Here is a 13079-nt window from a genome sequence, read left to right on the forward strand (position 1 = left end):
ACGACAGATATTTGCCATAGTCCCCAAGAAGCAGTTTATGGGGGCATAGTACAGTATAATACATAACGTGTGTGTTTCAAACATTTTTGAATGCCAGATGTTAAATTTGTATAGAATAGATCAAAAATACGACTATGTATTTGTTTCTAACAAATTACAGTATTTTCCTTTTTACTTAAGATAGCACAATAGCATCCAAAATATGACTCCTATATAAATATACTTAGAAAACTCTGTGATCGGGCTCGATAAATAGACACTCACAGCTTGAAAATTAATGAATAGTTATGATTGGCCTCTCCTCTTCCCTTCTCTCCTCAGGTTTATCCTACAGAAGTGTCTCCTCTTCTATCGCCCTTCTCTCCTTCAGGCTGGCCCCATTGATCCTCTCTCTCTCCCCCTTAGGCTTCCCCACAGAAGCTTCTCCTCTCCTATCTCCCTCATCTCTTTCAGGCTATTGGTCGTCTAGCCTCTCCTCTTCCCTTCTATCCTCAGGCTTGCCCCACAGAGGTGTCTCCTATCTTATCCCCTTCTGTCCCTCAGGCTGGCCCCACTGATCCTCTCCTCTCCCCTTCTATCCTTCAGATTTACCCCACAGAGTTCACTTCTCTCCAGACTTGCCCCCTTCTTCTCTCAGACTTGCCTCACATAATTCTTTCCTATCCCCCCCCCCCCTCTTTCCTTCAGGGATTGTATGCATATATATTATTGTTCTCCTCTGGCCATCCCAACACTTGTCAACATAGTATTGTCTTGCTGTAAGGATTAATCTTCTGGGTTCAGTTCCAAGAGGGGGAAAAAGACACTGGATTGGTGGAAATTGTTTGGAAAGAAGTTTAATGATGGACAGAAGCACATGGCATGAGCTCCTGAACTGAAAAGGTGGATTACCTGCTTCCAGATGTTGGGTGAAGAGAAAAGGAAAGGAAAGATGCTGAATATTTTTCTGAATGCTTTGATTTTATGACCTCTGTTGAGCCCCGCCTCTTAGTTTCCTGTTCCTGTGTATGTAATGCACTCTGGCTGTCACACTTCTATAGGCCCATGCAGGGCCAACTCTGTTGGCTGTCTTGAGTCCAAGCTTGCTTGAGTCAAGCTTGCTTGAGCCCCCCTAGCTTCCCGGCTCCCATATGATGTAATGAAAGGGCTTTGGGCAATTCCTAATGTAGCTTTGTCTGAAGGAGGTAGATCTTTGTTATGTAAAATAGACTGGCCCCTGACTACCTACCTAACCCTGATATGGATATTCCTATCATCCTACTGTTCTGCTGTGGCCTCATGACTTTGATTTTACCTTCTGCTGCTTTAAATTATTAATGGGGGGGGGGGATGAGTGAGCTGGGCCATTCCTTGACGGCACATTGACAAAGGCTAGTAAGAGTGACTCTGTTTCCTGCTCAAAAACAAGTTTCTCAATTTCTCAGTGAGGGATATTCTATATCATATTCTGCCTTTTCAATATGTCCTTGTATATTTCATTTTTCTTGGAGAAGGGTGGGTGTAACTTCCTATAGTCTGAAAGCCTGCTTAATAGCTATAACTTAAAGTCTTTTCTCCACTAGTACCAGTGGTACAGTAGGCGACTCCGTTCCTGTAGCCAGATTGCACAAATTGCCTCTGACCACTCCAGTGCCAGTCCATTGGGCGCCGCCATCTTGTTTGAAGCTTTTTTGCTTCCTGTGCATGCACAGAAGCAAAATCTCGTTAGAGGACGCTCGTGTGTGTGAGATTTTGATGGTTTTTTTGCTTCTGCACATATGCGGAAACAAATAATTACCAAAATTCCGAGTCTACGGAAAGGGGCGGCATACAAATCTAATAAATAAATAAATAAATAAAATTGCACACACATCAGCGTCCCCTCATGAGATTTTGGCATGTTTTTGCTTCCTGTGCATGCACACGCACATGAGAATGTTAATGTTGTACGTACAGCACACTAGTAGCAGCAAGTAAGAGTAATCTGCCCCTGACTACCTACCTAACCCTGATATGGATATTCCTATTATCCAACTGTTCTACTGTGGCCTAATGACTTTGGTTTTTCCTTCTGTTGCTTTAAATTATCCTTAATTCCAGTTTTAAAATATTGTGTTCTTTTTAAGATAGCATCAAAATATTCCTCAACATCCTCAGTTAGCCTAAGCAGGATACAGACGTAGAGTAGGAATTGGTATAGAGGCAGTTTAATGGTGGTTTAATTTTCTGCAATCTCAAGGATTGAGAACACTTTTAAGTGAGCCATGGGGATAGATCCTATAATTAAATTATAACAGGTTTACAAAAATAGTTACATAAAGCACTCTTCTAATTTTCAAAACGTTCTGTTGCAATAGCTAAAGATTTTATAATTATGCAAATGTATAGTAAGAAAGGAATATAGCAACATGAAAGAATTACAATTACAATGAAGGCATCAGAGGTTTTGGGCTTTGCTTTTTTTTTTTAATGAAATGATTATTTTATTTTATTAACTGAAACATCTCATTTTTGCTATTTCCTAGAATGTCATTCATACGAATTACTACATTGAATTCCAGTTTTGAATATTGAAAACCAATTTATAGTACTTTAAAAAGTATAGAACGAATGATTTAGTGGCAGTTAATAAAGAATGGTACTTTAAATTACACAAGGATTTTGACATTATCTAATTTCTATGAATTTCAAACTGGATGAATTCATTAGAACTGTTTCTATTTTATAATAGATTTGTAATAATTGACTGAAATACTTGATGTAGCGAGAATATTCTCTCATACTCTCAATGTCAGTAAAACTTTAGATTATATAATAAAATACTACTGCTAGTTATCCTGCTTACATGTAACATCGGCTCAATAAACTTTTTAGCATGAATGTCCTCACTGTTATCTGCAGTTCTATCATTTTAGAGTCTATTGTAGCAGTATATAACCAACATTAACTGAAGCTTGTAAGCAGAAAATGAAAAACAAAGAAAACACTGTTGCATTCTCTTTTTCATTAAGAGGCAGTAATAACAGTAGAAAGTGAAACTGTAAAATAAACCCAGTATGCTATGATAGGCTCTGCTTATACTTATGGTCGTTATATTTATATTTTATATGCATTTATTTACAGAGACAACACTAATATTAATTTTTCAAGTTATTTTTCTCATGTTGAAAAGACCTTTTTGTGTCTTGACTAAATTATTAATGTCTACGCATGCATATTACCAGAAGGGACAAGTCTGAGTAATCCTAATTAATGTTCTTATTTGTAGTAGAAACCACTGGATTGTGTAGCTCTTAGTATACAGTGTTTTCTAATGGACATGGGTTTACTCTTATCATATGAATAAATTATAGACCTAACAATCCTGCATCTGAGGTCTCATTATGTATTAAGAGCTTTTGAAATCCACAAAAGTTGGGAGTAGTTTCACAGTGCCATCAAAAGAATCAAAAGGCAGACTTATGCAATACATTATTAAATCTGGTACCAAATATATAATAATAATAATAATAATAATTATTATTATTATTATTATTATTTATTAGATTTGTATGCCACCCCTCTCTGAAGACTCGGGGCGGCATACAAATATAATACACTGTTTTGGTTTTATGTGCAGTAGTTGTTCATTTAAAAAGAAGAAAAGTCATTTTCATGCACACTATTTCATTGTTATTTGGTAAAATGTCTGTTAATGACTTCTAATTTTAACAACATGCTGACTTGCTTAATGGCATTTGCCATGCTAAAATATCATTTTCTATTCACATTACTTTTTTAAAAATCTCTTTCAAAAAACCCTGTAGAACTTCATTTAAAAAAAGGAATGACTGATATCTATACTATTCAGCCAGAATAAAGCAACATAGAATAGAATAGAATTTTATTGGCCAAGTGTGATTGGACACAGAAGGAATTTGTCTTGGTGCATATGCTCTCAGCGTACATAAAATAAAATATACATTTGTCAAGAATCATGTGGTACGACACTTAATGATTGTCATAGGGGTCAAATAAGCAATGAAGAAGCAATATTAATAAAAATCTTAGGATATAAGCAACAAGTTACAGTCATACAGTCAACATGGGAGAAAATGGGTGATAGGAATGATGAGAAAAAGTAGTAGAATAGAAGTGCAGATTTAGTAGAAAGTCTGACAGTGTTCAGGGAATTATTTGTTTAGTAGAGTATGTATTTAGTAGTAGAGTATGTATTACATTACATGGTGTTATAATAGAATGATGAGCTCTTACTAATATTACATGGTCTGTAAAATTTGGAATCTCCAAAATGCTTGTAGCAAAATAAGAACAAAAATTGTGGAAAATGCAGTCAGCTTTTCCCTTAGCAAATGGATACTTTCGTTTGATACTATTTTCCTCATATCTATGAATACAGTCTCTGTACTGGCGTTGTGCATAGCACCATCTATTTGTATGGATATCTGAACAGGTGTGTGCCCTGTGGAGTCAGATGAGGAATTAACGTTTTTCATAGTTAGGGAATCCATTTGTCTGATTTATGAATTGCCCTTCAAAAATGAAGGCATAATTTCAGAAGACCATTCAAATTATATATTTTTAATTTTTATAACTAATACAGTGGTACCTCTGCCTACAAATGCCTCTACTTGCAAACTTTTCTAGATAAAAACTGGGTATTCAAGATTTTTTTGCCTCTTCTCAAGAACCATTTTCCACTTACAAACCCAAGCCTCCGAAACGATAACCGGAAAGGGCAGGGAGAAGCCTCCGTGGGGCCTCTCTAGGAATCTCCTGGGAGGAAACAGGGCCTCCACCCTCCCTGTGGTTTCCCCAACCGCACACATTATTTGCTTTTACATTGATTCCTATGGGAAAAATTGCTTCTTCTTACAAACTTTTCTACTTAAGAACCTGGTCACGGAACAAATTAAGTTCCTAAGTAGAGGTACCACTGTATATTCATATGTGGATTGATGTACTGTTTTAGTAATTCAATTCAATTTATTGGATTTATAAACCCATATCTCCAAAATTGACTCTGGACATCATACAACAATAAATTCCACTTTGAAATCCACTTTTATCTCTAACTTCCTGTCTGTCTGTGTTATAAAAGGAAAAAAGGCAATGTGAAAATAATAGGGTATAGGTTGCCATATTCCTGAAGAACCTTGATGCTTGTGGAAATGGTAAATTGAGTTATAGTGATGGATTGAAAAGATAAATGGAGAAGAGATAGAATATAAGTGGTTAATTTGTTCTTAGCTAGGGAGAAAATAAGGACTCGGACAACTTACAATTAAAAGAAAAATAAAATACAGACCATACCAAAAGCAGATACAGACTTCCGTATTATATCAAACTCTGCTGTAATGTTTACAAGAAATGTGTCTGCAGTTTGACCTCATCCTGTCAGTTGCAGTAGCCAAAACATGCCAAATGAAATATTTTGGTCCTGGTAGCTTTGAAAAATAAAGCTTTAATTTTGCTGTGCTTTACTAACTGCTGAAAACATGTCCTTTGCATTTGTTTGCCAAAATTACTTGCCTAAAATAATTTTTAAATATGGTTTTATTATAGTGATGTTAATAACTTGATGTAAGAAAGAATGTACCCCAGTGTTAGGCGGTCCAATGCTGTTGTCTATGCCCATTTCATTATTTACATTTCTGTGCTATCCTGAAACATCCATAGATGAATTCATGTGTTCATGGTAAAATGATTTTTAACTATTATCAGAGATATAGAAAGCTTTCCAAGGAATGGTTGTGCACAAAAAGGAGCATTTTGTTGGTTGGTTGATTTAGAGCTTGAAACAAACTACTGCGAGCCCCAAATTGCATCAAGCTGCTTCAGTTTAGCTGCAGTTCAATAAAACAAAATTTGAAAGCTTAATGTTTACTGCTCTCATCAAAACAGTTCTAGGTGTTTTGGTGATGGAAAAACTATGAGATTCAGAACAGGCCACCTGGATTGGAAAACATCCAGGTAGCCACTAGACAGCAGCAAAGAAATCTAATTTTTTTTCAGCTATCATGTAACTAATTTTTGCTGTCCATCTGTACAGGTCTTAGCCCTAGCATTCCTTGAATTCAGTGCAACAGTCTTTTCCCTTGGAGACATAGGTATTTTCATTGAAAGGAACATAAGGAAAAAGATTTGTAGATGGCTTTGTTTTGGGTCTGTTCAATTTCCTTCTGGGAAGCACCCTGGCAAAAAAATAATACATTAATTCTAACTACTACTTTCAAAATGTTCTAGCACAGAAGAAGCGCTGTTCTAATTGTTTTGTACACTCCTGTCCAACTGCACTTCATCAATTATCCCTTCAAAGTGTTGAGTCAGCTTTCACTGTTACTTTGAAAACTTCTCCAGATTACAGTATTTCCACAAGCTCATGCACAAGTAACTGCTTATTAAACTTTTCCATGTCCATGTAAACTTTGGCACTGACAATGTGGGAGAGTCTTCAAGGCAGCTATGCCGAGCTTCCAGATGACTCAGATGCCATTAATATTGAGGAGAAAGTGTCTTGAAACAGTCCTTTGGATGTTTTCCACAACCACAGCTATTTAATGTTTCTTTCTGAATAGACTTTGATACAAAATATGATATACTGATTTTATACGAGATGTTTTGAATTGTACTATTGCAGTGATGGCAAATCTTTTTTTCCTTGGATGCGAAAAGCATGTGCATGTGTGCTTGCGCGAGTGCCCACACTCATAACTCAATGCTTGGGGAGGGCAAAAATGCCCCCCGTCCCCCCAGAGGCTCTCTGGAGGCCTGACAAAGGCCCAAAACACCATTTCCCAACCTCTGGTGGCCTGGTAGACACATTGTTTGCCCTCCCCAGAATCCAGAGGCTTCTCTGGAGTCTGGGGAGGGCAAAGATGCCCACTCCCATTCCTCTGGAGACTCTGGAAGCCAAAAATGCCCTCTCAGAGCCTTCCAGTGAGCTGAAAATCATCTGGCCAGCATGCTCATGCACATTGGGAGCTGAGCTAGGGTAACAGCTCATGTGCCAATAGATATGGCTCCGTGTGCTACCTGTGGCACCCGGGCCATAGGTTTGCCATCACTGTACTATTGTTTAGAAGCATTAAGTGACATTTTTAGGACTCTCTCTTATTTTTCTCCATGGTAACAATCCTGTGTGATATGGTGACTAGATAGGCCTTTCAGCTATGCTGACACTTATAATATCTTGCTCAAGTACTCTTATCTTTGAGCTTGGTCCACCATGATAGAAACAACCCTCACATATTTCCCATGATGGATATTTACAATTATAGTGTGTAGAAATTGCATTGCTGTCCTCTTTCTTTTTCCAGAAGTCCTGCAACTGTTCTGCCCAGTCAAGCTAGCAATACGCATTATGCACGGACATAAGGAACCTCAGTTTTTGAGCCTTCCTCTCAAATGTTCCACTGCCTCTGGTGTTATCACCCACATGTGTCCTCCTCAAAATTCTAGACTGGCCTTTGGGTATACAAAGAATCCATAGAAGGCAGCTGGCAAACATAGCACATACACATTTCTCTTTTTCCTCTCGCTCTTAATTTAGCTATACAGTTTTCACCCCTATTCTGTTGCACTTGTTCTGTTACTTAGTCGGGGAAGGCAAAAAATGGGCCTACAGAAGTTTGGGAAGGCCAGAAATGGGCTGTTTCTGACTTCCAGAGGGCCTAGGGAGGCTGTTTTCACCCCCCTAGAGGCTTGGGGAGGGCAAAAATCTCCCCCCGCCCCCACTGTGGTGCAGGAGGCTAACTAGGGTATGCCCACCATGGCCACACCCACCCAGCAACCGCACAGAGAACCCCTTGCTAAAATTTTTGAAGCCAACCCGTGGTCCATGTGAAGGGAGTGTAAAGTTGGACATAGTGACTAAATGGAAAGGAGTCACTTTCTTCTTAACTTGCAAGTGATCCTAGTTTGGCGAACTATACATGTGATATTTGTAACAATGTTATTATATATTATTTATATATTATTATATATAAATATTTGTGTTGTGGTTGGCTCTGGCCCAGCTCCTGCCCCAGGGAATGTGGAGGTGGAGGCAGGAGAAACGTCAACAGGCCTATTTTGTTGCCAGCAGAGGCCTATTTTGTTGCCAGCAGAGTCAGGGAGTGCAGTTTCCTCGGATGAAGAAGAAGGTGGGGGTGACTTGGAAGAGGGGGCTTGGCACACAGCCCAGGAAGCCAATCACCATTATCTTCAGTCAGTTCGGATGAAGAAGTGTTAGTCCCATGCAGGCGCAGACTTATGCATCGGAGAGACCAATTGAGGAAATATTACAGGAGATAAGAGAGGCCACCTGTGTTTGGGTGAGGCTCCAGTAATTAGAGCTGCTGCTATAAATAGCAGCGTGCTAGTTTGGCTGTTGTGGAAGATTATCTGATCGCAGTTCTTCAGGATCGTGCCTCGCTGTGTCTGAACTTTGTTTGTGGATTTTTCACGCCTTTGACACCAAAGCAGAGTAAAGTGTGTGTGTGTTTCACTTCGTGGGAAGAAGGAGGGCTGTGACGTTTCTTCACAGCTATTAGCTAAATACTTAATGACTGATTAAGGGACTTGTATAGCCGACAAGGTTGTTTTGGGGAAGAGTGCTCTTTGCAATACAAAAAGGGTGCTTTGTTTCTTTTGTGATAAAGGACATTGTTTTGAATTTTCAAACGTGTGTGTGTCTGAAATTTGTACCTGTGAATTTCCGGGAGGCTTCTACCATAGAGCCCGGCAGAACAATTTGTAACAATGCTATGATTGTATCAATGTTATATATTATTTATATAAATATTATATATAAATATTTGTAACAATGTTATTATTGTAACAATGTTGTTATTATATATTTATATATTATTATATATAAATATTTTGTAAGTCAACCATTCTTGTATGCTTTTTAGATTGTTACAATTCCGAACTTCACAATTCTTCCTTTTTATTGTAGGATAATCAACCATGACTGCAGAATCTGGTTCAGACTCTGAATCCAAAGATCAGGATCAAGAGCAAAAAGAAACATCTGGTGAACAAGAAAAAGCAACCCAAGAGCAGCAGTCACAGCAAGCAAAGGAAGAGCACCAGAATGCATTAGAACAATTTTCCAGTGTTGCAGCCCATAGCACTCCTGTAAAAAAGGAACAGGTAAGTTATTTATGGAATTGCCTTTCCTCAGTATGACACTAACCTAATAGAGATTACTATTATTATAGTAACAAGTGTTATAAATAATAAATATTATAGCATGCATCATTTTGAGCATGGAGTAGCCCTCCATGAGAATTTTATAGAAATGATAGTAGAGCTCATTTGGAGATATTTTGAGGGAGAGAAAGCACAAAAATCAAAATGGAGTCTAGAAATAACAAAACAAAATAAAAGTTCAGCATTTTTTTCTTTTAAGGCTTTTTTAAAATTAAAATTATATAATTACAATGAAGCATTGTTTTGAGTCAAATTATGTTATAAGGTTTTTAATTCATTTCAGGCACACATTTTGGGGGTAATGAGTCCAGTTGTCTGCCCTCCAAAATTGACCTTTTCCGGTCCATTGCTGTTATGAAAAGGAAAGAATCTACACTATATAACAATTACATTTGTTAGATTTTACTTGTATCCTTTGTTCCATTTTACTGGAGTTATTAAAGTAAAGTATTTGCTGAAATTAGTATGAATTTATTTTTCATGATTAACATGTCACACAAATGCCAATGAAACTTAGGTCTTAGTTCCTCAGTCATGGGTGTTTACTCAATGACTATTGCTAGCATCAGTAACTGTCAGCAAAAACCATTTCACAGGAAGACGTGCTGTATATACTGCGTTGAGTTTCTGAATAAACGACAGGATATAAATCTAAATTCAAAGAATTGCCTATAAATATTTTTTTAATAAAGTCTAAAGCAGTGTCTCCCAACCTTGACAACTTGAAGATATCTGGACTTCAACTCCCAGAATTCCCCAGCCAGCATTTGCTGGCTGGGGAATTCTGGGAGTTGAAGTCCAGATATCTTCAAGTTGCCAAGGTTGGGAAACACTGGTCTAAAGGATGTGCAATGAACTTAACCTCTACATGAACTGAAACAAATATATTGGCATGTCCAACTCTTTCATTCTACTTAGAGGGCTGTAAATTCACATAATTCCCACAGTACCCTGCAGAGCCTATACAGAGTTTCAGGGATGAGGGAAATAAAGGTCTTTTTTGCTTGAAGGGGTCAACATTCCATGTTAAATGTAGGCCAGCATATACATTGTGGGTGGATGTGAGTGTATGTGGGTGTGTGCGGGTGTATGCAAGCACAGACACATACATTCTGCATTATGGCTGGAAGTAGCACTCAGGATGGGTTTTCCTTATCCATTCAGAATGAGGACTGTGTCTGATAATTTTGACAGGATCTGCCTTGTTACTACAACCCAGCTTCGTCTCTGTCCTCAGACTGGACAGACGTGGCTAACATTGGCTCCTTCCTATTTTGTTAGTTCCACCTGTTATCAACTCACCTATTGTTTTGGACAAGTGTGAGTTGCTTTGCTGAAACCCCCAGATACATCGTATAGGAGCGGGGGAGTTTGGCAGCAGGGCTTCAGCTCCTGCCAAAACAATTTCTGCCATGCCTTCATGGCATTGACTGCAATAGAAAAATAGCTTTTGTTCTTATTTATTTTTAAAGAGGGGGATATAATTGTTCTCTATTATGAGCTGTAAGTGGATTTATGCACATCTCTAAATATTACACAGTTTATGATCTTACATCTGAAAGCAGATTAAAGTTTTTGCTGAATTTATTTCACTCCCATGGAATCTTGTTACAATGACTCAGGCATTTGTAGAAACAGTGAAGAAAATCACTAGTGTAGGCCTATTTTTGCAGGTCTATTTTTAAGTCATTTCAGACCAAAATAAGTATTCATTTTGCTATCATTAACAATAGATTAACCTATAAAGTTTTAACTGAATTATTTTTGCTTTTAAATATATTTGTAGCTATTGGTAGAAAAACCATCCATATATAAAGCCATTATTTACTGCCGGTACTGAAAAGCAATTTTTGGTATGGTAGCACGTTACGACATGTGAGATTTCAGAAAAAGGAACGTGTTCAACAATCATTGCAGTGTTGGATCTTTTTCTCTTCGGGTTATTTGACTATTTTTAAATGAGCTATTATAATGTGGTTTCCTTTTAGCACTTTTCTAAAAAAAAAATTTTAAGCTACATGACAGCAGAGTAGCAGTTTCATTGACTGAAAAAGCCTCCACAAATTACTGAAATACATGATTTATCTATCTTCCAATATAATGCATAAGCTTCTGAATAGGCTTCTACAAAGGGATGCCTGGTTATGCTGCATGATTCTGAAAGCCTGCTCTGATTGCCATTTTTATTATGAAACTGGAACTGATTTTTTCTCTTTCTAGGCCACCGACAAAGAACGTGAAGTTGCTGCAGCCGTGGCAAAGCAGCTGGAATATCAGCAGTTTGAAGACGACAAGCTCTCCCAAAAATCATCCTCAAGCAAACTCTCTCGCTCTCCTTTAAAGATTGTGAAAAAACCAAAAAATATGCATTGCAAAGTAATCCTCCTGGATGGCTCCGAATATGGCTGTGAAGTAGAGGTAAAAATGTAAAAAGTGGAACTTCTAGAGATCGATGTATGCACATAATGTTAAATTGGGTGATTTAGGTGTGTGATTTCACTGAAATTTTCTTTTGTGTGTGTGTGTATAAACAGACTGTCTCCCTAAATAAGGAAATATATACCGTATTTTTCAGACTATAAGACGCACTTCCCTCCCCCCCAAAAAAGTGGGTGGAAATGTCTGTGTGTCGTCTTATAGAGCATATATTGAAGAGGGAAGGGAGTTGGTGCAGCACCGATCAGCTATTCTAGGCGGCGGGGATTGCTGCTGCCTATCATCGCTGCCCATTCGGGGCAAATGGGCCATTGAGTTGGTGAATGAGCCACGGAGGCAGAGGCGAGATTTTTAAAAACTTTTATTTTCCTCCTAAAGCTAATATGTGTCTTATAGTTCAGAGCACCTTACAGTCTCAGAGTGTCCAGCAAACCTGGAAAACAGGGAAATCGGGGAATTGTCAGGGAAATCAGCGGTTCAGAAATATCAGGGAATTCGTGAAAAAAACAGAATAAATCAGGGGGGGAAACCCAAACTGTATTACAATGTTTAAAAGTCAGGGGAAAATCATGTTTTTTAAAAAAAACAGATTGCGCTGCCTGGCAGAGTCATACAAAAATGAGCATAACTGTGTCAACAACTCGCTTCTTCAGCTACCGATATTTCTCCATGATTTAGCCGTTTGGTATGACATCATCTATGACCGCGCCTTAATTAGATCGCAAGTTACAGGGAAATATCAGGGAAATATCAGGGAATTTCAAAATGCTTTCCCTCTCAACACACCGAGTCTGAAAAATACTCAATTCATCTGTAATACCAGTAGGAAAAAACAACAATAGTGGAAACAACAGTAGAAAGGAGAAATATTCTCTTTCAGAGTCTTACATAATTATGCACTTGGTTGTTAAGATTTTCACTCAGAATATAATCTTTATAAATAAAAGGTAACAATAGCACCTCATTAGGCTTCATTTGCTGTGTCCTTTTTGAAGGTTGCAGTATAAAGACCTTATACTGCAAAATCTTAGCTACCAAGAAGACCTCTCTCAATCATAAAGCTTTTTAAAAAATAGATGATAATGCCTGGCAATAGATTGTTTTGTACTCTATATTTGGACTATTAGCTATAGATTTGGATAGGGTATTCTCTTTCAAGAGGCTTGTACAAGATAGGACAGGCAATAAATTAATCAAAGAGCTGGAGCATTTTATTTGTAAGCAAAATTACAGTATAGAACTCCTTAGCTTATGAAATAAGATATGCTAGAAATAATATTCTTCAATAAAAAAATCCTTGTTTAACATTAGTTAAATTAATTGGCATATGATTTGGAACAATCTTTGCATAGTTGATTTGGGGGATTTGTTTTCAGCAAGTAATAGGATTGCTTTTTAAAAAATTAATGGAGACCAAGGCCAAGAATAGTATGATAATGTCATAAGACTTCCAGATTTATACCCAA

The 13079-nt window shown here is 37.7% G+C and overlaps 1 protein-coding gene across 7 annotated transcripts in view; it reads left to right on the forward strand.

Moving 5' to 3' along the window:
• The window catches only part of EPB41L3 (erythrocyte membrane protein band 4.1 like 3), a 157886-nt gene that overhangs the window by 82536 nt on the left and 62271 nt on the right, over positions 1 to 13079 (forward strand). For 6 of the 7 annotated variants that reach the window (XM_070747580.1, XM_070747573.1, XM_070747578.1 and 3 more), the window contains exons 2-3: positions 8921 to 9117; positions 11398 to 11595. In XM_070747580.1, coding sequence (XP_070603681.1) covers positions 8932 to 9117; positions 11398 to 11595 — 384 coding nt within the window. In that variant the 5' untranslated portion in view covers positions 8921 to 8931. The remainder of the gene's footprint in view (positions 1 to 8920; positions 9118 to 11397; positions 11596 to 13079) is intronic. The other variant, XM_070747579.1, reaches the window with a different exon arrangement.

This window comes from Erythrolamprus reginae, chromosome 3 (assembly GCF_031021105.1).
Source record: "Erythrolamprus reginae isolate rEryReg1 chromosome 3, rEryReg1.hap1, whole genome shotgun sequence".
Classification (NCBI taxonomy): Eukaryota; Metazoa; Chordata; class Lepidosauria; order Squamata; family Dipsadidae; genus Erythrolamprus; species Erythrolamprus reginae.